Here is a 27,425-nt window from a genome sequence, read left to right on the forward strand (position 1 = left end):
TGAATTATCCAAGAATTTTTTCGAGCATTCTTCTGGTAGTTTCACTGGCAGTTCCTTCGGGGGTTCATTTGAAAATTCTCCCGGGAGTTTTTTCAGAAATTCCTCCGGAAGTTATTTCAAGAATGCCTCTGGGAGTTCTACCAGTAGCTCTTCCAGAAAATCATGCAGGCTTTTTTCAGGAAATCATTTAGTCCTTCTTCAGAAATTTAGCTAGAAATTCCTCCCAAACTTCTTTCAATAGTTTCTCTGGGAGTCCCTCTAGGAATTCTGCTAGGAGTTCCTCCTGAAATTCCTCCTGGAGCTCTTTCGGCAGTTACTACGAAAATTCCTGCGGGAGATCCATCGGCAGTTTCTATGAGCATTCCTCCGGAAGTTTCTAAGGCAGTTCCCCCGAGTGTTTCTCTAAGAAGGAACTCCTGGAGTAATTTCCGGAGGAGCTCCTGGAGGAATTTCTGGATGAACTCCCGGAGAAATTTTCAGAGGAACAGTCGTTGGAATACCCGGAGTTGAATTTCTAGAGGATCTTTCGAAATCCCATTTCCCGTAAAATTCCTGCCATATATCCTCCTGGATTTCTCTGTGAAGTTCTTGGAGGGATTCCCAGAGGAACTCTTGGAAAAACTTCTGGAGGAGGTCCCACAAGCACTTCCGGAAGAATTCTCACAAGGAAGTCCTAAACTAATTCTTGGATAAGTTCATGGAGGAATTTCTGGATAAAAATTTGAAGGAATTCCCGGAAAAATACCAGGAGAAATTATTGCAGAAATTCCCAGATGAAATGCTGAAGAAATTACCGGATGAATTTCCGGAGATAGTTCTGAAGAAATACTTGGAAGAACTCTTGAAATGTATCTTGGAGGAACTCTCAAATTAATATCCGAATGAAATTCTGGAGTGAATTTCTAGTGAAGTCCGGAAAGCATTCCAGGACAATTCCGCGGAAAAATTTCGGGAGAAATTGCTGAAGGAATTCCTGGAGAAGTACCTGAAGCAATTCCCGGGAAAATACCTGGAAGAATTTCCGAGGAAATATATGGACAAATTCCTGGATGAATTTCTAAAGAAATTTTTAGATGAATTCTTGAATGATATTCTGAAGTAATAGCGGAAAGAATTCCAGAATGAAATCCTAGGGGATTTCGCTTTTAAATTTATGGAGGTATTACCGGAAAAACTCCTGAAAGTTATCCTGGAGGAATTAAAGGAGGAGTTCCTGGCCGGAGAAGTTCCTAGAAGAATTTCCGAAGGAATTTCTTATAGATTTACAAGTGAAATTGTGGAGCGAAATCGGAGGATTTCCGTCATAAATTTCTGAAGAAACTTCTAGCGGAATTTTGGAAGGAAATTCCGTTTGTATTCTTGAAGGAACTCACGAATGTATTCCTGAAGGAAATGCCGGGAGTTTTTTCTGGAAGAATAGCCAAAGAAATGTCTAGAAGGAAAAATTGGAGAAGAAAAGAAATCTTCAAGGAATTTCCTCATGAATTTAGTGAGGGGTTTCTAGATAAGGAGAAATTACAATTACATGAGAAAGATTTTCGAACGATTTTCGAAGGAATTTGTGGATTACTTTCCGGAGGAATTTAGAAGTTCCCAGGGGAGAATTCTGGAGCCCGAAACTTATCGAGTTGTTTTGCCCCAACCTCCCATCATTGCTTTGTGAAATCATGAAGTTTGAGGTGTCACACGACCTATTTTGAATCAATTTGGAAAATGGCCATTCCGTAGGTCTTCCGGATTGTGGCCGGATTGGATCCGAGTGGGCCAGGAACCCTGAAAATATCATTCTCATCATTGCTTTGTAAAATCATGAAGTTTGAGGTGTCGCACGACCTATTTTGAATCAATTTTGAAAATGGCCATTCCGTTGGTCCCCGGATTGGGACCGATGTGGCCGGATTGAAACCGAGTGGGCCAGGAACCCCAACAATATCATTCCCATAATTGCTTTGTAAAATCATGAAGTTTGAGGTGTCGCACGACCTATTTTGAGTCAATTTAGAAAATGGCCATTCCGTTGGTCCCCGAATTGGGACCGATGTGGCCGGATTGAATCCGAGTGGGCCAGGAACCCTAAAATATCATTCCCATTATTGCTTTGTAAAGTCATGAAGTTTGAGGTGTCGCACGACCTATTTTGAATCAATTTAGAAAATGGCCATTCCGTAGGTCCTCCGGATTGTGACCGGAATGGATCCGAGTGGGCCAGGAACCCTGAAAATATCATTCTCATCATTGCTTTGTAAAATCATGAAGTTTGAGGTGTCGCACGACCTATTTTGAATCAATTTTGAAAATGGCCATTCCGTTGGTCCCCGGATTGGGACCGATGTGGCCGGATTGAAACCGAGTGGGCCAGGAACCCCAACAATATCATTCCCATAATTGCTTTGTAAAATCATGAAGTTTGAGGTGTCGAATCAATTTTGAAAATGACCATTCCGTTTAGAGATGGGCGTTCAGATCCGGAATCGGTCAAATGATCCGGATCTTTAAAGTGAGTGAATGATTCGTGGATCATTTTTTAAAAGATCCGGTTCACCAGATCAGCAAATTATTTGACCATTTGTAAGGAAATAATAAAATAAAAAGTTCATTCTTTGTAATCCGTACGCTTGTACACAAGAAAGGGTAAAGTTATTGTCAGTACGGTTCAAAAGTGTGAGGCAGAATGACGAAGGTTTCACTTTTTTGCATTCTCCTTACGTTTTGTTCTAAGGATCGGATCCGGTTGAAAGATCCGGATCATTAGAATGAATAACCCAGATCTGATCCGTTCATCAAAGTGATCCGTTTTGCCCATCTCTAATTCCGTTGGTCCCCGGATTGGGACCGATGTGGCCGGATTGAATCCGAGTGGGCCAGGAACCCTAAAATATCATTCCCATCATTGCTTTGTAAAATCATGAAGTTTGAGGTGTCGCACGACCTATTTTGAATCAATTTAGAAAATGGCCATTCCGTAGGTCCTCCGGATTGTGACCGGAATGGATCCGAGTGGGCCAGGAACCCTAAAAATATCATTCCCATCATTGCTTTGTAAAATCATGAAGTTTGAGGTGTCGCACGACCTATTTTGGATCAATTTAGAAAATGGCCATTCCGTAGGTTCCCGGATTGTGACCGATGTGGCCAGATTGAGTCTGATTGGCCAGGAACACCAAAAATATCATTTGTATCATTGCTTTGTGAAATCATGAAGTTTGAGGTGTCGCACGACCTGTTTTGCCTTAAAATTGTAAATGGCCTCTTATTCCGGGGACAACTGACCCCAACGAAATCTGGAATAATTCTAGAACCGTACTGTGGATAGCCTTGATAAAGTATAATATAGTATAAGTATAATATAGTATAAATCAAAAATTGGGGTCCATCCGGATGGAATGCAACTTGTTGCGAAAGAATCGGTCAAGAAATGCGATTTTTACAGCAGTTTAGATTTTTGAAAGCCCTTAAAACAGACGTTGGATACGGAAAGAAACTGTAGATATCTTTTTGTTGAAACGATTCATGCCATAAACGGAGGTAGCTAGGAGAATATCGGAACCATTAAAGTAGATTCAAATGCCTGCAGTATCAGTTATGTATTTGTTAAGTATGTTAATAAGCAGCAATCTACCAGTTTATATCAGCCTTAAGCGATTCGATCTTCTTGATGAGCTCCGGCCGTAGCTTAGGTTTTATTTCGTCAAATATATCCTTTGGGTAGTTATCTAATATTGCAATGGCAAACATAATTACTGATCATTCAAAAAATAGAGCTACGGGACTATGGGGACTCACCATTACAGCGATACATCAGATTGGACCACGTGATTTCCTCCTGCGAGAAGCAATATACACCCAGACGACCGCCCTTGATAGCGTAATCGAATATGTTGCCTGAATCGGCTTCCATGTGGGATCCTTTGTATAGCCGGAATCGAATCAGTCCAATCGACGGTCGATGAAGCAGCTTCCATCTATACGAGGTATTCGGAAGCCAGCCCTTGCTGACGGGATCTTGCCACAAGAGCTTTGTCTGCGAGTACACGCTTTCGTCATGCCACAAACTGTTTCGCAAATACGTTCCCGGTCCGGTGCTGCTGTTTACAAGCTTCAGCAAGATACCGGAAGTCGCACTGGCAGAGAACGGATGCGATTCCCAGTAATCCTGATTATCTTTTTTCCACGAGGCCATATAAAATTTTCGGTTATTAACATAGCCAAATACGAACCCAACAAAATCGTCATCCTCCTGATCAGTTACATAAAACGTGCCCTCGAAGTCCACCCCTTGTAAGCGATCGCGCCTGTAATGGATGATAAACTCCGCTATCAAACTCATTACAAATCATGTGAATCTTACCCAATTGCCAAACCGGGATCACTGTTGAACTTTTGAAATATCTCCGCTCCTTTATTACGAATTTCCCAATACGGATCAAATTGACTTGACCCTTCGGGATCTAAAGCTACGGTGATGAATTTCCGGAAATCAGATTGCCTGATTCGTGCATTCTTGGGACAGTTGTCCAGCCAATCAACAATACCGTCTCCATCGAAGTCCACTTCGCATGCATCACCAACTCCATTCACTGAAAAAAAAATATGTCTGACTTTGGGATTTGTCAAATCACAAGTAAACTTACTGTTGTGATCGAGTTGGTCCGGGTTCGATACCAAACTACAGTTATCTTCCTCGTTGAATATACCATCGTTGTCTTTGTCTTTGTCACACGCGTCGCCAATTCCGTCAGAATCCGAGTCCAACTGGTCGGCATTCGACACATTCCAGCAGTTGTCACGAATGTTCTGAATGCCATCCCCGTCAGCGTCCAGACCCGTTTCACACATGTCACCAACTTCGTCGCCATCCGAGTCCTTCTGGTTTCTGTTCGCTTTGCTCGGACAATTATCACACACATCTCCAACGCCATCACCGTCCTTATCTGCTTGACCAGGATTGAATATCCACTTGCAATTGTCCGCCGTATTCTGCTTCCCATCCCCATCCAAATCATCATCGCATACATCTCCCACACCATCTCCGTCTACGTCAAGTTGATCTGTGTTAGACAAACTTGGACAATTGTCGCATGCATCACCGATCTTATCTTCATCTATATCCTGCTGTCCGCGATTTGATTTGGATGGACAGTTATCATACTTATTATCAACACCGTCCAAATCCGCATCTTTTTCGCAAACATCTCCAATGCCATTCCCGTTTAGATCCTCTTGACCGGAGTTCGGCAAACTTAAACAATTGTCCTGCGCACACTGTGGCTCCGAACAGCTCAATGCTTTATCTGGATAACCATCCTGGTCGGAATCCGCAGCACAAAGAACTCCATTCCCAGCAGTGCCAACTGGACATGTTCCACAGCTGAAATACGGATCTGTGTTCTTTTTGGAACACTTAACGCCGGAAAAACAAGGCCTATCCAGACAAGCGTTACGACTGCAGAGCCTCCCATTTCCCTCATAACCCGACGGACATGGCCCACATTCAAAGTAAGGAACAGTCGCAGCCCACTGACAGCTTACACCCGTGAAGCAGGGCTGCTTCCCGCATGTATCCATCCTTTTACAGTCGACGCCATCGCCTTCATACCCACCAGGACACTCTCCGCACATAAAGTACGGATACGTATCCACCATTTCACACTCGACGTCTTTGTAGCAGGGCTGCTTCCGACATACGTTCCTCCGGGAACAGTTCCGACCATCTCCATCGAATCCCACTGGGCACAGTTCGCAATACGGTTTGCCTCTACGCTCATGGCATTGCACATCTTCAAAGCATATTCCATTGTAGCAGTAATCCTTATCCAAAACAGGGAACGTATACTCCTGGGGGCATCCGGTGCACTTGTCCGCCAAACTTCGCAGGAAGTTCAGTTCGTTCCAGATTAACGCAAAATGAGCTAAATGTTAAATGTTAAAACTCGGAAACTCTTGCCTGGTAACATCGACACTCACCATCGCAGTCGAACTCGTACCGGGGGGCATCCATTCCAGGGGGAACATGTCGGTTGCGGGGTAGCCTTGGATTCCGATTGGGAACGTATAGGTGATCCTGGTACCAATCGCGGGTGTCATCGTACCGTCGAAGTTCCTCCAGCTGAGCGACCAGAACCGGACAGAGCCAAATTAACCAACACAACTTGATCAACATATCCGCTTCGGACGATGGTGAATTCGCAACTGAGACCGTGTTAATTATTCGAAGGGTTTTAGCATTGCAAATGGGATGCTCTGAAATTTGATCTCCGACAAATGAATTCCGTGAATGGGTTATCAGTGCAATAGTTTGGTCCAGTAATGGTGGGTTTTCACAAGACTATAATGTTGCTTGGAGGCGTATTCACATACAAATGAAAAAGATATTGATAAATTAAAACGCGGCAGCAGACTTCGAAGCTCGCAATTCAATGGAATTGAACATAATATCAAAATGTAATTCTATAACAAGATAAATTTAGCAAAGCATGTAAAATAATTCAGTTTCTGGTGGATGTTGATACTGTATCGTGAACCAAAGATTCGGGAACACCAGTCACGTTTTCCAGGGCACATGATTGGTGTTTCCGAAGACGTGATTAAAATCAAATCAATTCATAAATTCGTGCACGCTTTTTTAGTGTGTACTTTAAAGAAAATTCCTTACAAATCAACGTTCTCTTGAACGGTAGGAATCGACATTGGACTCGGTTAAACCTCTACAACAAGCTGCAAGTATTCGCAAGTTGGCACCACCAAAGCTATTTTATATGGACATGGAAACATGGAAATAAGTCTTTTCAATCAATTTCCCAAAACAAATTTTCAACAATCAACGGAAAATCTTATTTGCCGCTCCCGGAGAGGACTCAAATATTACTCAAGTGTTGATAGAATATCAATGATATGGATTGCATTTTGTGCGTGGCATAACTCAAAATTAGCCTATTTTGCCCGATTCTCTCCTGAACTCACGATTTAGACAAATAAGCTGCTAATAATCACTAACGTGTTAATAGAACATTGGTGCAATGGATTGCATTGGATTCTGGCGTGACTCAAAATTAACCTATTTTGCCAGATTCTTCCCTAAACTCAGTTCCACTGAGGAATTGCTCCGGAAGTTCAACAAAGAAATTCGTCCGGAAGTTCCGCAAAGGAATTACTTAGGAAGTTCCTCCAGCATTTCCTCCGTAAGTTCCTCCGGGATTCCCTCCATAAGTTCCTCCAGGAATTCCTCCGTAAGTTCCTCCAGGAACTCCTCCGTAGGTTCCTGCTGATTGCTCCGTAAGTTCCTTCTGGAACTCCTCCATAATTCCTCCATGAATTCCTCCGGATGATCCTCGGGAAATTCCTCCGAAAGTTCCTCCAGCAATTCCTCCGGAAGTTCCTCCATCAATTCTTCCAGAAGTTCCTCCAGGAATCCCTCCGGAAGTTCCTCCAGGAATTCCTCCGGAAGTTCCTCCAGGAATTCCTCCGAAAGTTCCTCCAGGAATTCCTCCGAAAGCTCCTCCAGCAATTCCTCCGGAAGTTTCTCCAGCAATTCCTCCGGAAGTTGCTCCAGGAACTCCTCCGGAAGTTCCTCCAGGAACTCCTCCGGAAGTTCCTCCAGGAACTCCTCCGGAAGTTCCTCCAGGAACTCCTCCGGAAGTTCCTCCAGGAACTCCTCCGGAAGTCCCTCCAGAAACTCCTCCGGAAGTTGCTCCAGGAACTCCTCCGGAAGTTCCTCCAGGAATTCCTCCGGAAGTTTCTCCAGGAACTCCTCCAGAAGTTCCTCCAGGAACTCCTCCGGAAGTTCCTCCAGGAACTCCTCCGGAAGTTCCTCCAGGAACTCCTCCGGAAGTTCCTCCAGGAACTCCTCCGGAAGTTCCTCCAGGAACTCCTCCGGAAGTTCCTCCAGGAAGTTCCTCCAGGAAGTTCCTCCAGGAACTCCTCCGGAAGTTCCTCCAGGAACTCCTCCGGAAGTTCCTCCAGGAACTCCTCCGGAAGTTCCTCCAGGAACTCCTCCGGAAGTTCCTCCAGGAACTCCTCCGGAAGTTCCTCCAGGAACTCCTCCGGAAGTTCCTCCAGGAACTCCTCCGGAAGTTCCTCCAGGAACTCCTCCGGAAGTTCCTCCAGGAACTCCTCCGGAAGTTCCTCCAGGAACTCCTCCGGAAGTTCCTCCAGGAACTCCTCCGGAAGTTCCTCCAGGAACTCCTCCGGAAGTTCCTCCAGGAACTCCTCCGGAAGTTCCTCCAGGAACTCCTCCGGAAGTTCCTCCAGCAACTCCTCCGAACGTTCCTCCAGGGTCTCCTCCGGAAGTTCCTCCAGGAACTCCTCCGGAAGTTCCTCCAGGAACTCCTCCGGAAGTTCCTCCAGGAACTCCTCCGGAAGTTCCTCCAGGAACTCCTCCGGAAGTTCCTCCAGGAACTCCTCCGGAAGTTCCTCCAGGAACTCCTCCGGAAGTTCCTCCAGGAACTCCTCCGGAAGTTCCTCCAGGAACTCCTCCGGAAGTTCCTCCAGGAACTCCTCCGGAAGTTCCTCCAGGAACTCCTCCGGAAGTTTCTTCAGGAACTCCTCCGGAAGTTCCTCCAGGAACGCCTCCGGAAGTTCCTCCAGGAACGCCTCCGGAAGTTCCTCCAGGAACGCCTCCGGAAGTTCCTCCAGGAACGCCTCCGGAAGTTCCTCCAGGAACGCCTCCGGAAGTTCCTCCAGGAACTCCTCCGGAAATTACTCCATGAACTCCTCGAGAAGTTCCTCCAGGAACTCCTCCGGAAGTTCCTCCAGGAACTCCTACGGAAGTTCCTCCAAAAATTCCCCCGGAAGTTCCTCCAGGAACTCCTCCGGAAGTTCCTCCATGAATTCTTCCGGAAGTTCCTCCAGGAACTCCTCCGGAAGTTTCTCAGGCAACTCCTCCGGAAGTTCCTCCGGAAGTTCCTCCAGGAATTCCTCCGAAAGCTCCTCCAGCAATTCCTCTGGAAGTTTCTCCAGCAATTCCTCCGGAAGTTGCTCCAGGAAATCCTCCGGAAGTTCCTCCAGGAACTCCTCCGGAAGTCCCTCCAGAAACTCCTCCGGAAGTTCCTCCAGGAACTCCTCCGGAAGTTCCTCCAGGAACTCCTCCGGAAGTTCCTCCGGAAGTTCCTCCGGAAGTTCCTCCGGAAGTTCCTCCGGAAGTTCCTCCAGGAACTCCTCCGGAAGTTCCTCCAGGAACTCCTCCGGAAGTTCCTCCAGGAACTCCTCCGGAAGTTCCTCCAGGAACGCCTCCGGAAGTTCCTCCAGGAACTCCTCCGGAAATTACTCCATGAACTCCTCCGGAAGTTCCTCCAGGAACTCCTACGGAAGTTCCTCCAGAAATTCCTCCGGAAGTTCCTCCAGGAACTCCTCCGGAAGTTCCTCCAGGAACTCCTCCGGAAGTTCCTCCATGAACTCCTCCGGAAGTTCCTCCAGGAACTCCTCCGGAAGTTCCTCCAGGAACTCCTCCGGAAGTTCCTCCAGGAACTCCTCCGGAAGTTCCTCCAGGAACTCCTCCGGAAGTTCCTCCAGGAACTCCTCCGGAAGTTCCTCCAGGAACTCCTCCGGAAGTTCCTCCAGGAACTCCTCCGGAAGTTCCTCCAGGAACTCCTCCGGAAGTTCCTCCAGGAACTCCTCCGGAAGTTCCTCCAGGAACTCCTCCGGAAGTTCCTCCAGGAACTCCTCCGGAAGTTCCTCCAGGAACTCCTCCGGAAGTTCCTCCAGGAACTCCTCCGGAAGTTCCTCCAGGAACTCCTCCGGAAGTTCCTCCAGGAACTCCTCCGGAAGTTCCTCCAGGAACTCCTCCGGAAGTTCCTCCAGGAACTCCTCCGGAAGTTCCTCCAGGAACTCCTCCGGAAGTTCCTCCAGGAACTCCTCCGGAAGTTCCTCCAGGAACTCCTCCGGAAGTTCCTCCAGGAACTCCTCCGGAAGTTCCTCCAGGAACTCCTCCGGAAGTTCCTCCAGGAACTCCTCCGGAAGTTCCTCCAGGAACTCCTCCGGAAGTTCCTCCAGGAACTCCTCCGGAAGTTCCTCCAGGAACTCCTCCGGAAGTTCCTCCAGGAACTCCTCCGGAAGTTCCTCCAGGAACTCCTCCGGAAGTTCCTCCAGGAACTCCTCCGGAAGTTCCTCCAGGAACTCCTCGAGCGGTTCCTCCAGGAACTCCTCCGGAAGTTCCTCCAGGAACTCCTCCGGAAGTTCCTCCAGGAACTCCTCCGGAAGTTCCTCCAGGAACTCCTCCGGAAGTTCCTCCAGGAACTCCTCCGGAAGTTCCTCCAGGAACTCCTCCGGAAGTTCCTCCAGGAACTCCTCCGGAAGTTCCTCCAGGAACTCCTCCGGAAGTTCCTCCAGGAACTCCTCCGGAAGTTCCTCCAGGAACTCCTCCGGAAGTTCCTCCAGGAACTCCTCCGGAAGTTCCTCCAGGAACTCCTCCGGAAGTTCCTCCAGGAACTCCTCCGGAAGTTCCTCCAGGAACTCCTCCGGAAGTTCCTCCAGGAACTCCTCCGGAAGTTCCTCCAGGAACTCCTCCGGAAGTTCCTCCAGGAACTCCTCCGGAAGTTCCTCCAGGAACTCCTCCGGAAGTTCCTCCAGGAACTCCTCCGAAGTTCCTCCAGGAACTCCTCCGGAAGTTCCTCCAGGGAACTCCTCCGGAAGTTCCTACAGTAAATCCTCCGGAAGTTCCTCCAGGAACTCCTCTGGAAGTTCCTCCAGGAACTCCTCCGGAAGTTCCTCCGGGAACTCCTCCGAAGTTCCTCTGGGAACTCCTCCGGAAGTTCCTCCGGGAACTCCTCCGGAAGTTCCTCCGGGAACTCCTCCGGAAGTTCCTCCGGGAACTACTCCGGAAGTTCCTCCGGGAACTACTCCGGAAGTTCCTCCGGGAACTACTCCGGAAGTTCCTCCGGGAACTACTCCGGAAGTTCCTCCGGGAACTACTCCGGAAGTTCCTCCGGGAACTCCTCCGGAAGTTCCTCCAGGAACTCCTCCGGAAGTTCCTCCGGGAACTCCTCCGGAAGTTCCTCCAGGAACTCCTCCGGAAGTTCCTCCGGGAACTCCTCCGGAAGTTCCTCCAGGAATTCCTCCGGAAGTTCCTCCGGGAATTCCTCCGGAAGTTCCTCCGGAACTCCTCCGGAAGTTCCTCCGGGAACTCCTCCGGAAGTTCCTCCGGAACTCCTCCGGAAGTTCCTCCAGGAACTCCTCCGGAAGTTCCTCCGGGAACTCCTCCGGAAGTTCCTCCAGAACTCCTCCGGAAGTTCCTCCGGAACTCCTCCGGAAGTTCCTCCAGGAATTCCTCCGGAAGTTCCTCCAGGAACTCCTCCGGAAGTTCCTCCAGGAACTCCTCCGGAAGTTCCTCCGGGAACTCCTCCGGAAGTTCCTCCGGGAACTCCTCCGGAAGTTCCTCCGGGAACTCCTCCGGAAGTTCCTCCGGGAACTCCTCCGGAAGTTCCTCCGGGAACTCCTCCGGAAGTTCCTCCGGGAACTCCTCCGGAAGTTCCTCCGGGAACTCCTCCGGAAGTTCCTCCGGGAACTCCTCCGGAAGTTCCTCCAGGAACTCCTCCGGAAGTTCCTCCAGGAACTCCTCCGGAAGTTCCTCCAGGAACTCCTCCGGAAGTTCCTCCAGGAACTCCTCCGGAAGTTCCTCCAGGAACTCCTTCGGAAGTTCCTCCGGGAACTCCTCCGGAAGTTCCTCCGGGAACTCCTCCGGGAACTCCTCCGGAAGTTCCTCCGGGAACTCCTCCGGAAGTTCCTCCGGGAACTCCTCCGGAAGTTCCTCCGGAAGTTCCTCCGGGAACTCCTCCGGAAGTTCCTCCGGGAACTCCTCCGGAAGTTCCTCCGGGAACTCCTCCGGAAGTTCCTCCGGGAACTCCTCCGGAAGTTCCTCCGGGAACTCCTCCGGAAGTTCCTCCGGGAACTCCTCCGGAAGTTCCTCCGGGAACTCCTCCGGAAGTTCCTCCGGGAACTCCTCCGGGAACTCCTCCGGAAGTTCCTCCGGGAACTCCTCCGGAAGTTCCTCCGGGAACTCCTCCGGAAGTTCCTCCGGGAACTCCTCCGGAAGTTCCTCCGGGAACTCCTCCGGAAGTTCCTCCGGGAACTCCTCCGGAAGTTCCTCCGGGAACTCCTCCGGAAGTTCCTCCAGGAACTCCTCTGGAAGTTCCTCCAGGAACTCCTCCGGAAGTTCCTCCAGAAATTCCTCCGAAAGTTCCTCCAGAAATTCCTCCAGAAGTTGCTCCAGGAACTCCTCCGGAAGTTGCTCCAGGAACTCCTCCGGAAGTTCCTCCAGCAACTCCTCCGGAAGTTCCTCCAGATACTCCTCCGGAAGTTCCTCTAGGAGCTCCTCCGGAAGTTCCTCCAGGAGCTCCTCCGGAAGTTCCTCCAGGAGCTCCTCCGGAAGTTCCTCCAGGAACTCCTCCGGAAGTTCCTCCAGGAGCTCCTCCGGAAGTTCCTCCAGGAGCTCCTCCGGAAGTTCCTCCAGGAGCTCCTCCGGAAGTTCCTCCAGGAGCTCCTCCGGAAGTTCTTCCAGGAGCTCCTTCGGAAGTTCCTCCAGGAGCTCCTCCGGAAGTTCCTCCAGGAGCTCCTCCGGAAGTTCCTCCAGGAGCTCCTCCGGAAGTTCCTCCAGGAGCTCCTCCGGAAGTTCCTCCAGGAGCTCCTCCGGAAGTTCCTCCAGGAGCTCCTCCGGAAGTTCCTCCATGAGCTCCTCCGGAAGTTCCTCCAGGAGCTCCTCCGGAAGTTCCTCTAGGAACTCCTCCGGAAGTTCCTCCGGGAACTCCTCCGGAAGTTCCTCCGGGAACTCCTCCGGAAGTTCCTCCGGGAACTCCTCCGGAAGTTCCTCCAGGAACTCCTCCGGAAGTTCCTCCAGGAACTCCTCCGGAAGTTCCTCCAGAAGTTTTTCCAGGAACTCCTCCGGAAGTTCCTCCAGAAACTCCTCCGGAAGTTCCTCCATGAACTCTTCCGGAAGTTCCTCCAGGAACTCTTCCGGAAGTTCTTCCAGGAACTCCTCCGGAAGTTCTTACAGGAACTCCTCCGGAAGTTCTTACAGGAACTCCTCCGGAAGTTCTTACAGGAACTCCTCCGGAAGTTCCTCCAGGAACTCCTCCGGAAGTTCCTCCAGGAACTTTTACCATGAACCTTCTGAAACGTCGTTAACGATTTTATTTAATTCGGATTTCACAACAAATGAGTAGACTAATTTGGGGTGTTGGGAAATAAGTTTTCAAGTGTGGTCTTGCTGTAGGGTTGAACTATTAAGTTATCTGGCTACCTCGATCCGTAATTCCTGGCAAATGACCTTAGGACCCTCCCTTGGGGCCCTCCTTAGCCTACCGGTAAGATTTACGGCTATTAAGCAAGACCATGCTGAGGGTGGCTGGGTTCGATTCCCGGTGCCGGTCCAGGCAATTTTCGGTTTGGAGATTATCTCGACTTCCCTGGGCATACATTTTTTTTTTGTCTTTATTAAGGAGACTTTCAGCCCTAGGCTGGCTCGTCTCCGATCGGGCATAAAAGTATTATCGTGTTAACCTCATGATTTACGAATGCAAAAATGGTAACTTGGCTTAGACAACTGGCGGTTAATAGCTGGGGAAGTGCTGAATGAACACTAAGCAGCAAGGGGGGCAATGTCTCAGTGGGGGATGTAGTACCAAGAAGAAGAAGAACGTCTGGCGCAGAAGCTGGAAATTTTGGAGGCCCACCGAGACCCCTCTTACACCTTGCTGTGGCAAGCACGGCATGACGATACCTTTTTGTTCGCCTTATTTCGGGCGAATGCGTTCATTTAATGAAGGCATTATCTTTCCTGGTTGCATTATACCAGGAAAACGTGTTCATTTAAAGTTCGCCTTAACCGGGCAATTGCGTTTATTTAAAGAATGCATTGTCAAATCTATTCGCCTTGAACCGGGCAAATGCTTTCATTTGAAGAAGGCATCAACCCCTCGGTTTGCCTTATACCGGACAAACGCGTATATTTAAAGAAGACATCATCTCTTCTGTTTGCCTTATACCGAGCAAACACGTTCATTTAAAAAGCCATTATCTCCTCTATTCGCTTTATACCTAGTAAAAGCTTTCATTTGCAGAATGCATTATTTCCTCTGTTTTCCTTATGCTGGATAAACGCACAGTGGCGGGCCCCCATACAAATGCCGGACAAAACCTAATATGTTGGTGGAATTTTGAGGAGTAAGATTCATCCATCGCCGGGGACTATCCGAGTTGTTGCGATCAAGGCACAAACTGAATGGCTCGGCGGTGTAGCTGAATCCAAAGGGAGCGGAAGAGAGTCGGATGGCTCTATAAATGGTCTACGAATGGAGTAAAGTTCCCCAAATTAGGAAGAGTGCTGAATTACCTTCCGAAGTATTACCGTAAGATAGTACCGGGAGGGCATAGGTATTTTTTTTAGTGGGCATTTTCTGGCAGGAGCTTTTTATCAGAACGAAATCCACACTCCAGCACATGTGTGGAAGTAATGGCAACCACCTAACCACGAACGCTGGCCTAGGCATATGAAGGTATTCCCTCTTAAAATAAAAAAAAAAGAAATAGATGACATTAAAACCGACCAATCAACTCAAGTAAAAATGAGTACATATTAAACAGCAAATTCATGCAATGTAATACATATAATAATTTGTACTTTTTGTTTCATTTTTCGCAGTGGCACGACGCACAGGATTTTGGCCGCAAACGGGAGATCCGAGCCCATATGTACAAACTGCGCGAGGAGCGCCTGAAAGCCCTGTACGCCCCTAGTGACGCCGCACCGATAGCCCCATCCTCTCCGTACATCATGGAGCAACACAACACGAGCAGTGCCAAGTTCGGACTGTCGAAGACATCCGTAACCGGAAGCCACGGCGACTCGCTTGCCGACCAGAGCTTCGAAAGCTTTAAAACCAAGGAAATTCGAGACTCGGAAAGTCCCACTCGGTGAGTTTTGTATTGAGTTCTATACTTTTAGAAAATAATGTATTTTAACCGCGGGGGGTTTTGAAATTATTATGATCTATATCTGAGGATCTACAGAGAAATCCTGGATATATTATAAAAGGGTTGTAGAGCCTTTGATTGATGAATATTCCCTAACTCTATTCCTTCAGATTTGGTACCGTAATTCCTTCAGATAATAGCGGCTGGCACGTTACGTCATCTGAAGAGCACAGCGCTGACGGTAAGACACACACCCTACGAAGTTCAGCCACAACCGAAGGGACGAAGGACATCCAGGGTGGACGCACTTCGTTCGCCGGTAAGAACGAAGAAGTTAGTAGCGAGCGGTTCGAAGGAGACGATAAGAATTTCGTACGCAGCTCCGGTGATCAATCGGCAACGTTCTTGGCCGAAAATACTGTGATCGAAGGCGAAGATGGCAGCACCGTTTCCAAGAAATCCACATCAATGTCTTCGTCTTCCTCTAAGGTTGTCCGTTCTCAGCAGACCTTCGGTGACATAATCGAGTCAGACAAAATCGAGCTACCTCCCGCCAATACCAACATTCCGGAGTTTATGTGCGGACTTACGACCAGTACCAGGCAGGAGTCAACAAAAACTACTACCCAAACCCAAGAAACAGATGGAAATGTCACCAGCAAACACTTATCCAGCGATCCGGACCGAGTCAGTGAAGCTTTTCGATTGGCTGAACTCCCTGGAAAGGTCATCGAGCGAGACGTGCGAATGATCAACCCCTCTACCCGAATGATCACCATCACTAAGAAGCTGGAAGATGGAACCACTGTGACAACTCGGAACTATGAAAAAATCGGCGTAGAACCGGAGAAACCCTTCGATCAGCAGGCACACGCGGAAACTCAAAAGCGGCTCAACGCAGCCGTCGATGCTCTCAATAATAAGGGTCGGGACGAAACCGAGCACCGATCAGTGAAAAAAGACCTCACCGAGAAAGTTACCAACCTACAATTCATTGCCGAAGAACGATCAGAAACCGAGCGAAATGAGCAAATCAAGAAACAACAAAAGGAAACCATAACCCAACAGAAAGTCACCGTTGACGTTGATCCGGCGCATGATTCTTTCGCACGTTCCCTGCGGTGTGTTTCGCCAACTGAAAGCACTCGCTCGGTTCGGTCTAACTCCACCACTGGAAGATCAAGCGTCAGTCCGGACAAATTCGCTCGCGGAAGACGCTCTCCTTCGCGGGAATCCGATACTAGTCGTCTCAGCACTCACACAACCACCCGGTCCAGTAGAACGGATGTCTCCACCAAGGACTATATGAAACCGACCATCACTTCCGAGCGGAAACAGTCAACTTTTAAGGAAACAACCACCGAGGAGTCAACTACCACGGCGGAAGCTTACGATACGGTGGACAAAACCAAGTTAAGAGAGCGTTCGCTTAGCCCAAAGAAAGTTCCACAAAATTCACCGGACATGACACCCCGTGGCCAATCACCTGACAAGCTCGCAAGAAACGTTTTACCAAGCAAGAGTCCAAAAGATTCCACTCCATTTTGCTCGGTTGATACCTCTCGCGCAACTTCTCCTATCAAGCGTGATTCTTCTCCAACTAAAATAACCTCCGCGAAATTGGTTCGTGAAAACTCTTCCGAGTCGTTCAACGTAGATACAACGATCACAATTTCCACTCAGGAAAATAAGCAAACACAGCATCAAATGCGAGAGGATGTTGAAATGATCGACACTTCGAAGTTAGTCACCGAAAATGACGATATCACGGTCAATGTTAAGCTGGAAAACGTCACTGATGATATCGAAGTGACGACCACAGTGGAGGAAGTGGATGTAGAGGACAAATCGAAAGTTACGGGAAACACAGAAACTACCAAAACGACTAAAACTCCCAAACAAAAACCTCCACTAGTTCGTAGTGAAACCTTCGAAGAGCGCTGCCGAAAAATCCTGGGTATGTCCGGAAAGGTCGACAGCATTGATGAAACTACCGAAGCAAACACGTCCAGTGTGTTCAGTACTTACGACAATACAGTAACCCGCAGTTCGGAAGTTCGTGAAAAGCGCAAAAAGCTGGAACAAGAAATAAAATCAATTGAAAGTGAAACTTTGCGTACTGCTCGGAAAACGAACGAATTCATCGCAGGCGAACGTCGTCCATCGGCACCGGCAACTTCTCCCGATCGCAAGGCCTCCACTACAATGCCTAACAAGTCAACTTCTCCCATTCGTAAGCATTCACAACCATCACCAGAGCGTCGTCCCCAGCAGTCCCCATCAAAGGAAACTTCACCGGTCAGGAAGCACTCCCAGCCATCTCCGGAACGACGTCCTAAGGAAGAAGCTCTTGTTATGAAGCCTACTGTACCAAAAGAGAGCACTCCTGTGAGAAAACCTTCTCAACCTTCGCCTGATCGTCATCCAAAAGATGAAACTCCCTTCAAGAAACCTACTGGACCTAAAGAAAGTTCGCCAGTTCGAAAACATTCTCAACCATCGCCTGATCGTCGACCGAAAGACGATCAGCGTCTCTCGCGTAAACCAATCGAAACTGAGAAAGCTTCCCCCGTTAGAAAACCATCGCAACCATCTCCAGTTCGCAAGCCGTCGGCTACGGTTAATGAACCATCTCCGCAACGTTGCTCTAGGTCACATGAACGCTCACCGAGCCCCAAGCACGATATATCTCCAGATCGCAAGGCTTCGCCAGCACGCACAGTGACTCAAACCGATTACACTGCAATCACCAAAACCACTACTTCCAAGGCCGACATTCTAATCAACCAGAAGAAGGAAGGAAAGAACATGTCGGTAACTGAAATCACCATTCAGCCGGTGATCGACGCCAAGAAATCCGATAAAGTTCTTACCAAGCAGACCTCGGACACCAAGTTCGATCGTCGATCAACCAGCAGCCGTGTTGTGACCAACAAGAGCTCTTCCGACTTTGATGTGAAACGCAAAGCCTACATGGCGGACAAAACTGAGTCGGAAAGATCTGCTCGTACCACTGTTGGAAAAGTTCGAACTCCAGCCACCAGTCCGGAGAAACGTCGTCCGCAGGACACGAGCCCAACCAAGTCCGATAAGACCAAGCATCACATAACGGTGGCAAAGATCAAAATCGAACCAGTTCGAAAGCCGGTCCTAGCCAAGGTCGTCGTTGAGGATCGTTCCTCTAAGTTTGGCAGAACTACAAAAACTACGAAGAAGGTTGTAGATGAATACACAGAACCGGAGTCAGACAAGGATACGGGAATTTCCGATAACGAGGTCGACGATGAGGTATCCACTGTGGAGACCACCACGACCACAGTAACCACTATCAAGAGGACTGATCGTAAGGATTCGGCACCAGTGAGCCGAATCACCGGAAAGGTAGAAAAGTCATACGCTCGTTCGACAAGCGATAATGTTCTGAAATCGAACATTACTACAAAGAAGACAGCTGCAACCAAGGCTGGAACGACTACTACAACTACCACTTCATCAATGACAAAGAAAATCGACCGCCCGGTGAAGTGTGTAACCACCAAGACTATCAACCTTTCAGCAAAACCGACCATCGATTCGGACAATCTGGACAACGTGGTCATTGACATTCAACAGGCAAAGTCATCGCGGGAGCCTACCCCGAACAAGCTGATTCCTATTCCGGTTTCGCCAGATGAAGATACGGGTAAGCCTCGCTATCCAGATGCCGTCCAGGAACCGGACGATGAACACAAACACGTCCCGAAGGTAAGCAATGTGCCGATTTTCGAAGAAGCTACAAACGAATACATCGGTTGTGAGATCACGGAAGTGGAAGACCACGAAGTTCGGGCTGCCCGGGCCAGCAGAATAACGAATCTTGATCGCGTCACTGAGGATGATGAGTCGTTGATGAGCGTCACGCAGAAGGTGTCCAAATTTGTCGAAGAAGCCAATAAGCTGAAGGATGTATCGAGTAAAACGCCAAACCGGTTTGTGCGATGCGAATATGACGAAATGGATGAGCATCTCAAGTCGGATGAGTGTCTCCTGAGCGTTTCGGATAAGGTAACGAAGTTTATATCGACGGCCGAGGAAGTCAAGAAGATCAGGACTTCGGGACCATTTATGCCGGAGGTTAAGCTGACGGTGGATGTGGCCGAGTCGGATGAATGCTTGAAGAGCGTCAATGAGAAGGTTTCCAAATTCGGCAACGTTGATACCCAGAGGACGATGGATAGAAAGACTACAACAGTGCAGACAACTTTGGATGACATGGATCGTAGTTTTGTGGAGGAGGATGATGAATCGTTGCTGAGTGTTTCGGAAAAGAAGAAGAAGTTCATCTCGGGAACAACTGTGCCCCAGAAGTCTCCGGAGTTGGTGAAGAATGTAATGAAGCAAACTAGCAAACATGAGAAGAATTTTGATGATGAAGTCAGTGGCACTGAATCGGAAACGAAGACTAACATAACAGAACGCTACACAACAGCCACACTTACCAAACCAAAAGATAAGGTTCCGCAGAGTGCGGCTTTGCGCAGCACGGAAGCGGTGAAGAAAGCTAAGCAGCTATTTGAGAATGGAAACAAACCTGCCGCTGCTGAATTGGCAAGGCAGAAGGATATTTTAAGCCGTCCATCGATTTGGGAAGATCGTCGCAGAAAGGAACAAACTGTTTCTGTCACAACGAATCAAAAGGATGTGAAGCTGACGGACATTGGTGTCTATAAGAAGTCTCAGGAGAAGGCTGAACCAGAACCAATGAAGGAGGAACCTACGGAACCTAAGCCAGAAACACTTAAGTCACGCCGAGACAGCGCTCCGAAAACTCCAGCGTACATCAAGGATACTGTTTCTACCAAGAAGGATATGTTTGAGAAAAGAATTTCCTCCTCCAAACTGGACACCAGTGAGCTTGTAAAATCGACCACTTCCCAGGAGGACCGTACCGAGTACACGTCAACGAGTAAGAGACCTTCCATCACTGAAAAGTATGAGCGTTCCATTGCTCGTGATACACCAACTCCTGGAAATAAGCCATCTTACATGAACCACACGGTTAGTTCCTTGGAGCACATCAACAGTGGTCGTCGGGAATCCATAGATATGACCCAGCGATCAGTGAAAGTTGAAGAACCTGTCCAACAACAGGATTCAATGAAAACATCCGGCAGATATAGTGCTGATTTGAAGCGCGCTGATTCCGGAAAGAATGTTGTAGCAGCACCAACAAAACGCAAGTCATCGATTGATTGCTCGGCTATTGAGGACATTTTTGAGCTAGAAGTTTTGGAGAAAATGCTAGAATCGGTCACTGGATACGAGCAACGTCGGCGCATTCGAGCACAGATACGACTCGCGAAGAAATCGGGAGAGAAGCCGGCTTCTGCGGTAGCCACAACAACAACTACGACTAGTACTACCATAAGAACAAACAGTCGTGTGCGGGAGCCTAGCCCGAAACGTAAGGATTCTAGTCCAACTCGAACGATGGCGATGCGGAAGGCTTCCCAAGATGAGTCCAGGGTAACGACGAAGACATTTGAGGTGGAAAAGAAAGTCGAACAGGTACCACGCAGTGCAAGTCCAACAAAACCCAAACCGATGACCAACGGAAAGGCGACTACAGCAACTACGACTGTTACGACTACGTCAAAGACCTCCAGATTTGGTGAACGAGTTGCGCCACCCACAAAGGAGGTGAAAGACGATAAACCAATTTGGGCAACGAGCAACATTCTGAAGAAGGCATCCGAAACCACGCGTAGCTTCAAAACGACTTCAACTGCAACTACTGCAAAGAAAACTACTTCAACGATGCGTGAAGTTCCAAAGGAAACTAAACCTACGGACTGCATTACTTCCAGCTACGGAGTGGGTCCGACGGACGAAAATGGACTACCGCTGTTCGGCATCCGGGCATTGAAGAAGAAGGCGGCACCCGCTGCAGAGCTGGAAACCGCCACTAAGGTCACCGGATCGATCTTCACAGAAACGCTCTATTCGGAGAATGGATCCGCTCCAGTTGGTGAACGCAAGACTACAGTTTACTCATCTGACGCCAAGGATTTGGAAGACATGAACCTGTCGAGCAGTAAGCGCAGTTTGGCCGAGGTTCGAGAGAAACTGCTGGAACGAGAAAACTCTCGGAAAGGATTGATCTCGGTGACCAAGACGGAGAAAATCGGGAACGGAACGAGTCATGTGACTACGGAAGTGGGTGCTTTGGAAGATCTACACCAGCGAGAGCCTAAGATTGTGAGAAAAGGGTCTGTGAAGGAGCTAACGGAGCGCTTTGTGCATAAGGAATCCTCGTCATCACTGATGTCGGAGAAAACCTACCCAAAAGCGGGACTGATTCTGCGATCAACTCAGAGTCACTCGAGCCGATCGTCTACTCCGTGTGAAAACGTGTCGATCAGATCCGGATCGGTCGACTTCGACGAAAACGACATCGAACTACGAACGAGTACGGCCAAGTCCTCCTTCCGGACATCGATGGCTGCAACGCAGGCGGAGGAATGTGAAGACGGAGGAGTTGTGTTCCGGAAAAGCCAGAGCAGCAGTAGCCGGCACCAGACGCGTTCGTTCCTGAACGACGGAAGTCGGGTGTCTGGGGTGCAGGACGTGCTGGAGCGGATGCGAAATGCTGATAATGGTAAGTTATTTTCGATTTTTTTGTGAATAAACAGAAGGAAATAACGAGGTTTTATTTGTTCAACAGTGGAAGAATCCGGTGACAGTGTGGAGGATCGAGAAGCGCGAGCTCTGCTCAACAAGTTTCTCGGTGCGTCGGTGTTGATGAGCGGTATGGAGTCCATGATGGCGAACAGTGCGAAGGAGGAACAGTCGACGACCGAAAGCGGCACTACACCCGGCACCAAAAAGGTAAGTGCGAATATTATTGTTGTCAGAATTTGTAGTCTATTTCTCTGCAAAATGGACTTCCTTAATCCAAGCGAACGCATGGTGCCGTAATTAAAAGCATGTGAGAATCATTTATCAAGCTGTCTTCTGTCGCTGCTAAGCAACCGGCACCTCGAGAGTGATGTCTCACGTCACAGCCTTCTATCCATTGGAACAGCATTTCTCAATCATTCTACTGGAAGAAACAATTGCATTTATATCAGCATATTGGGTTTTTCGTCTCCTACTTTCTCACTTGAGTGTTTTGTTGGTAAGATAGCTTTTCATTGGCACTCAGATGAATGAGGCAAACGGTGAAGAGGAATTGAGAAACACCATCTGTATTAGAGCGCTCGCAAAAAAGGTGAATATACGCGTTTAATAGTTTACATCTTCAACCGCCAAGGTCGGGCTGCCTGCGAATGACCACAACCAGCCAGCGGCCGATCCACGAGGAGCGAGCGAAGTCGAAAAATTCTAAATTTATGTAACTTTTTCTGTCTGTTATGAGTAACACGTCATTTGTGCGTGCTGATGCTAACCTGTGATGATGATGGAGAACAGCGCGAATCTAGTACTACTACCACGCACGTTGACCCAGACCCCCATTAAAGAAGCGTTCACCGAGCAGAGAAAGAGAACCATGCGTGCCGAATCGCTGTTTTCTATATCTAGATACAATTCTGTTTGGTATCATCAAAATGAATAATAAAATATTCCGTATTTTTAGCGAAACGACGACATCCATTGATGTTTGTCTTTCCAACGGGACTCGATAGGGTATGATCCCGTGGACGTCGTAGTCGTTGTTTACCCACGCGCTGTACAGCGTCCGTGTGTTTGTACCCAGCTTAAATCGCTTTAGACTCTTTCAGGAGAAAGATCACGCAGCCGACCGAGCCGACCGTTTCTAAACACTAAAGTCTTTCGAGCCTAGTGCTACAACAGCACTCGATAGTTTATGGTTAGACAACCGATGCGCACGCTAGACAGCTGCCTTTTCGAGCGCTTCTTTCCTGGCTCGGGATGGCCAAAAATAGAACTAGAATTGAGTGAACTTTTGCGTGCACTTTTCACCGAGGTTGACTCCATATAGCAATAAATGTATCCATAATGGTTTGCTTCGAGCTGAGCTGAGCTACAAGCTGAATCTTGGACGTGTTGACAGACTATTGAGCAGATATCTGTTTCCTGGATTTATTTTCGTGCGAAATCGAATCTAATGGATTGCAATCAACTGCGGAAAATGGATTAACGGCGAGTCGTAGCTATATAAGGTCTGCCGATTGCGATGTTTTTCGCGAAATGTAGGTCACAAATCATTCGGATTTTATGATTGAGTCCGGGTTAATTGATGAGATTTGGGAGAGAAAGGCATATTTTGGCTTCCTCGTACAAATAAGTTGATATCAAGATACAATTCATATCGACACCCAACTCAACTTTCAAACACAAAAATGTCTCAGACGGCAATGCAAAATGTTTGAAGCTTCCTAAAGTTTTAGCCACGAAATCTTAATTAGCCTATTTGTAATCAATCAAATTCAAATCAACTAAAAAATAAGAATTTTGTACAAACGCTAATAGGGGAAGGTGAGGAGACTTGATCCCTTGGGAGACTTGATTCCTCCTGTTTAACGAAAGTGGAAGTAGTTTTGTTTTAGCGTATTTTTGTTGGCAGAGATCCTCTGGCCAAATGATCATTACGTAGTGACATGTTTTCGGGCACGAAAGTATCATCGTGTTAGCCTCATAATATACAAATGCAAAAATGGTAACATGGCTTTGAAACCTTACACTTAATAACTGGAGGTGGCAATATCCCGGTGGGGGATGTAATGCCAATAAGAGGAAGACGAAGAGAACTTTTAAGTAGCCACGCTTAATTTGAATAACTTTTCATAACATTGACCAAATGCAATATTATTTTCACCGCACGAAGCTATGCATATACAAAATAATCTGTACTGAAAAAAAAATCAACATTCCTCCCCAATTTAAGGATTTTTAAGATTATTTTTTACACAAAATAATTTGTTTTCAGGTGTCTAGTTTTTGCTGATATACCAAATTTGATAAAGGGTTTGATGCAAAAAAAAATTCATTGAGTATGTATTATAAAAAGGGGATCAAATCTCCCCAAATTCCAAGATTGCATGCACGGTCGAAATTCATAACGAAAATCGTTCATGAATACGAACAGTAAGTCGGAGAATACACAAAGTATGAAATCAACTTTTATCGAACTAAAGTCTGTCCACGTTAATTTTCGGACACCTCCAATGCGATTTTATGGATTTTTTAGGCATATTTGGTATAGTTACAACTTGACATGGGACAAATTGTGGCAGACAATCTCATACGCATTTCTAAGTACAAGTAATCGGCTATGATTTAATACATGAACTGTCGAGTTGTAAGCGGATGTAAGGTATTTATGTTTAATCAAAAACCATTTCCTACTGTTTAAAGCAAAAATCAATCCTCGGTATTTTGTCATTACTCTTGTGGTACATCATAACTTCATGCAAATATGTTCTCACTGATATGCAGAATATTATAAGCCTTTCATTTTTGCACAAAAAGTTTAGTCCCAAGGAGTTGATGAAACAATGCACCATGCGTCTCCATATGCCTGTTTGCTTATATGTTGAACATGTTTAAAACTTGTAGGCATAAACAGTAATATATCTCCAAAAGTAATGAAATTACGAATTTGGCGTCTTCTACAAAGTTTTTCAGAAGAAGTTTTGCTACAACTTATGTGAAGACACAAACCTCGTATGTTGTAAAGTGAGAAACATATTTTTTTCATCTCGCTAATAGGGGGTCTATCATTAAGGTCACTCCTGACGGAATCCAAGTTTAAAAGTGCTCGCGTTTTCGGGGGCACACCACTCGATACGGAAGCAACGCACAACTTTCATTTTTATTATTTCACGCATGCTGCGACGCAGCAAAGCCAAATCAACAAAAATGACAGTTGTGCGCCGCCTCTGAATCGAGTGGTGTGCCCCCGAAAACGCGAGCACTTTGGAACTTGGATTCCGTCAGGAGTGACCTTAAGCTGAATACCTCCTAAGGAGTGCATTAGCTTACTGGTGACATATCTGGAAGATACCATTAGGTTAAATCGTATAATAAAAGTACTATTAAATTAACGCGCTAAAATCGAATTTCGCCACTGTGCATTGCTTAGTTTCTACGCATAACTGTCTCGCGATGATCATTATGGCAGATTCTGTTATTTTATGGACTAACGTTCATTGGAATAATATTTTCTGCTTAGATCATCCAAACTTCGTCTGTTCTAGTGGTTAACGAAAGCAATCTGGAAAAAAATTCTAAGCGACATAATCACTTCAACCACGTGGACAGCTCACTCCCATTAAAGCACGGAGAGACATACCTCAAGCTTAGGATCATAAACAAATAATCGATGAAGCGAAATCGGTCAATGCAGTTACGATATGTTAATCGCAGTGGTCATTTACAAAATCATGCATTGAGCGGGACTGATATGCGTCCCGCAAAACTATTGTCATGGCTCAAGTTTTATTTGTGGGCGAGAATTTAGAACGATTTCAACTAAATTAAGTGTTATAAATGGTCCTGTGATGTAATATTCTTAAATTATCTAAACATCAGAAATGAAAAATAGGGTTCGATTTCAAATGCCATTTTCATTTTCACGGCAGCGATACATGACAGCTAAATCGGAAAAAGTGTTTCTAAAGTGGAAGAAGTGAATTATAAATCAAATTTCTTATCAGTTCACAAATTTAATGCGAAATTAATCGAAAGCTACATTTAGTTAGAAAAAGGCTTAAATTAAGGTCCAGGAATAGAAACTAGCAATTGTAAGTTCTAATAAGAGTTACTAAGGGCATACTAAACTGAAAATAAATATTCAGTTTTAGCTGCTATTGAAGATGCCCAGAAAAAGGGGAAATTTTCCTGAGCTTTAATTCGAACACTACTTGATGTTTTAGCCACGAAATACCCGCTTTCCACGCTAACCATAATGGCGGATGCTATAATTTTTTTACAATAACTGCTTCCAGACACTGAACTGAAATTTACATATAGCGAGCATTAAGGACAAGCATTTCGAAATCCAAGTTTTCAAGGTCACACCACTCAAAATGAAAGCATCGCACAACTGTAACCTTCATTGTTCTACACTTGCTGCGACGCAGCAAAGCTGAAATAATAAAAACAAAAGTTGTCAGTTGTATCCGTACCCGAGCAAATCTTGAGAACAAATTGATAACTTGTTTTGATGTTGTGAAATCGCCGAATATGATTACTTAATTTGATATCTTTTTGGTCGCTTTAACGGTTATAATAACAAAATGTATAACAGAAAAATCTTACTGTGACATCAAATCGAAAACTATTCCTGCCATCGATGAGAGCAAATCGAAAACTAAATTTGCTATTGGTTCCGATAACAAAATAAGTACACAGTTTGATATCAGATCATAAATAATAGAAATCTACAGCAAAATGAGATCAAAATATGTAATCAATCATGATGATATTTGAAAACAAATTATGATTTCAATTCTATGTCAAAATCAAAATATGTTTTCTATATGCTCTCATTATATTTTCAGACTTTGCTCGGGTATTGAGTGGTGTGCCCTTGAAAACGTGAGTGAATTTAGTTTTGGACTCTGTGATGCTTGTCCTTAATATCATTGATATGCTTTGATAACACAAAGTTCGTTCTAATTCAGCGGTTCTCAACCTGGGAGTACCTTCGCTGGCCTCAGGGTACCTCGGACAAAAATGCGTAATGGCGGATGTATTACAATTCCAATCAAAACTTATTGATAAAGTTTTGATAATTGTGTATTTTTTTTTTCGTTCCAAAACTTTGTCTTGTACAGAATATGCATGGCGATCAATAAATATCTCCTTTCAAGAGGCTCGGAAGCCTCCTTTCAAGAGGCTCGGAAGCCTCCTTTCAAGAGGCTCGGAAGCCTCCTTTCAAGAGGCTCGGAAGCCTCCTTTCAAGAGGCTCGGAAGTCTCCTTTCAATAGGCTCGGAAGCCTCCTTTCAAGAGGCTCGGAAGCCTCCTTCAAGAGGCTCGGAAGCCTCCTTTCAAGAGGCTCGGAAGCCTCCTTTCAAGAGGCTCGGAAGCCTCCTTTCAAGAGGCTCGGAAGCCTCCTTTCAAGAGGCTCGGAAGCCTCCTTTCAAGAGGCTCGGAAGCCTCCTTTCAAGAGGCTCGGAAGCCTCCTTTCAAGAGGCTCGGAAGCCTCCTTTCCAGAAGCTCGGAAGCCTCCTTTCAAGAGGCTCGATAGCCTCATATCAAGAGGCTCGGAAGCCTCCTTTCAAGAGGCTCGAAAGCCTCATTTCAAGAGGCTCGGAAGCCTACTTTCAAGAGGCTCGAAAGCCTCCTTTCAAGAGGCTCGAAAGCCTCATTTCAAGAAGCCCGAAAGCATCCTTTCAAGAGGCTCGAAAGCCTAGCCTCCTTTCAAGAGGTCTCGAAAGCCTCCTTTCAAGAGGTCTCGAAAGCCTCCTTTCAAGAGGTCTCGAAAGCCTCCTTTCAAGAGGTCTCGAAAGCCTCCTTTCAAGAGGTCTCGAAAGCCTCCTTTCAAGAGGTCTCGAAAGCCTCCTTTCAAGAGGCTCGC

At 46.9% G+C, this 27,425-nt stretch overlaps 2 protein-coding genes across 2 annotated transcripts in view; one reads left to right on the forward strand and one right to left on the reverse strand.

Moving 5' to 3' along the window:
* LOC134207590 (uncharacterized) overlaps positions 1-27,425 on the forward strand; it is a 310,800-nt gene that overhangs the window by 235,326 nt on the left and 48,049 nt on the right. Inside the window, 3 exon segments of the mRNA XM_062683296.1 lie at positions 14,630-14,901; positions 15,072-21,538; positions 21,605-21,768. Coding sequence (XP_062539280.1) covers positions 14,630-14,901; positions 15,072-21,538; positions 21,605-21,768 — 6,903 coding nt within the window.
* LOC134207589 (cartilage oligomeric matrix protein-like) overlaps positions 3,572-27,425 on the reverse strand; it is a 31,393-nt gene continuing 7,539 nt past the window's right edge. Inside the window, exons 2-6 of the mRNA XM_062683295.1 lie at positions 5,965-6,336; positions 4,632-5,909; positions 4,349-4,577; positions 3,784-4,292; positions 3,572-3,713 (exon numbers count right to left, since the gene is read on the reverse strand). Coding sequence (XP_062539279.1) covers positions 3,616-3,713; positions 3,784-4,292; positions 4,349-4,577; positions 4,632-5,909; positions 5,965-6,160 — 2,310 coding nt within the window. The 5' untranslated portion in view covers positions 6,161-6,336 and the 3' untranslated portion in view covers positions 3,572-3,615. The remainder of the gene's footprint in view (positions 3,714-3,783; positions 4,293-4,348; positions 4,578-4,631; positions 5,910-5,964; positions 6,337-27,425) is intronic.

This window comes from Armigeres subalbatus, chromosome 1, assembly GCF_024139115.2.
Source record: "Armigeres subalbatus isolate Guangzhou_Male chromosome 1, GZ_Asu_2, whole genome shotgun sequence".
NCBI lineage: Eukaryota > Metazoa > Arthropoda > Insecta > Diptera > Culicidae > Armigeres > Armigeres subalbatus.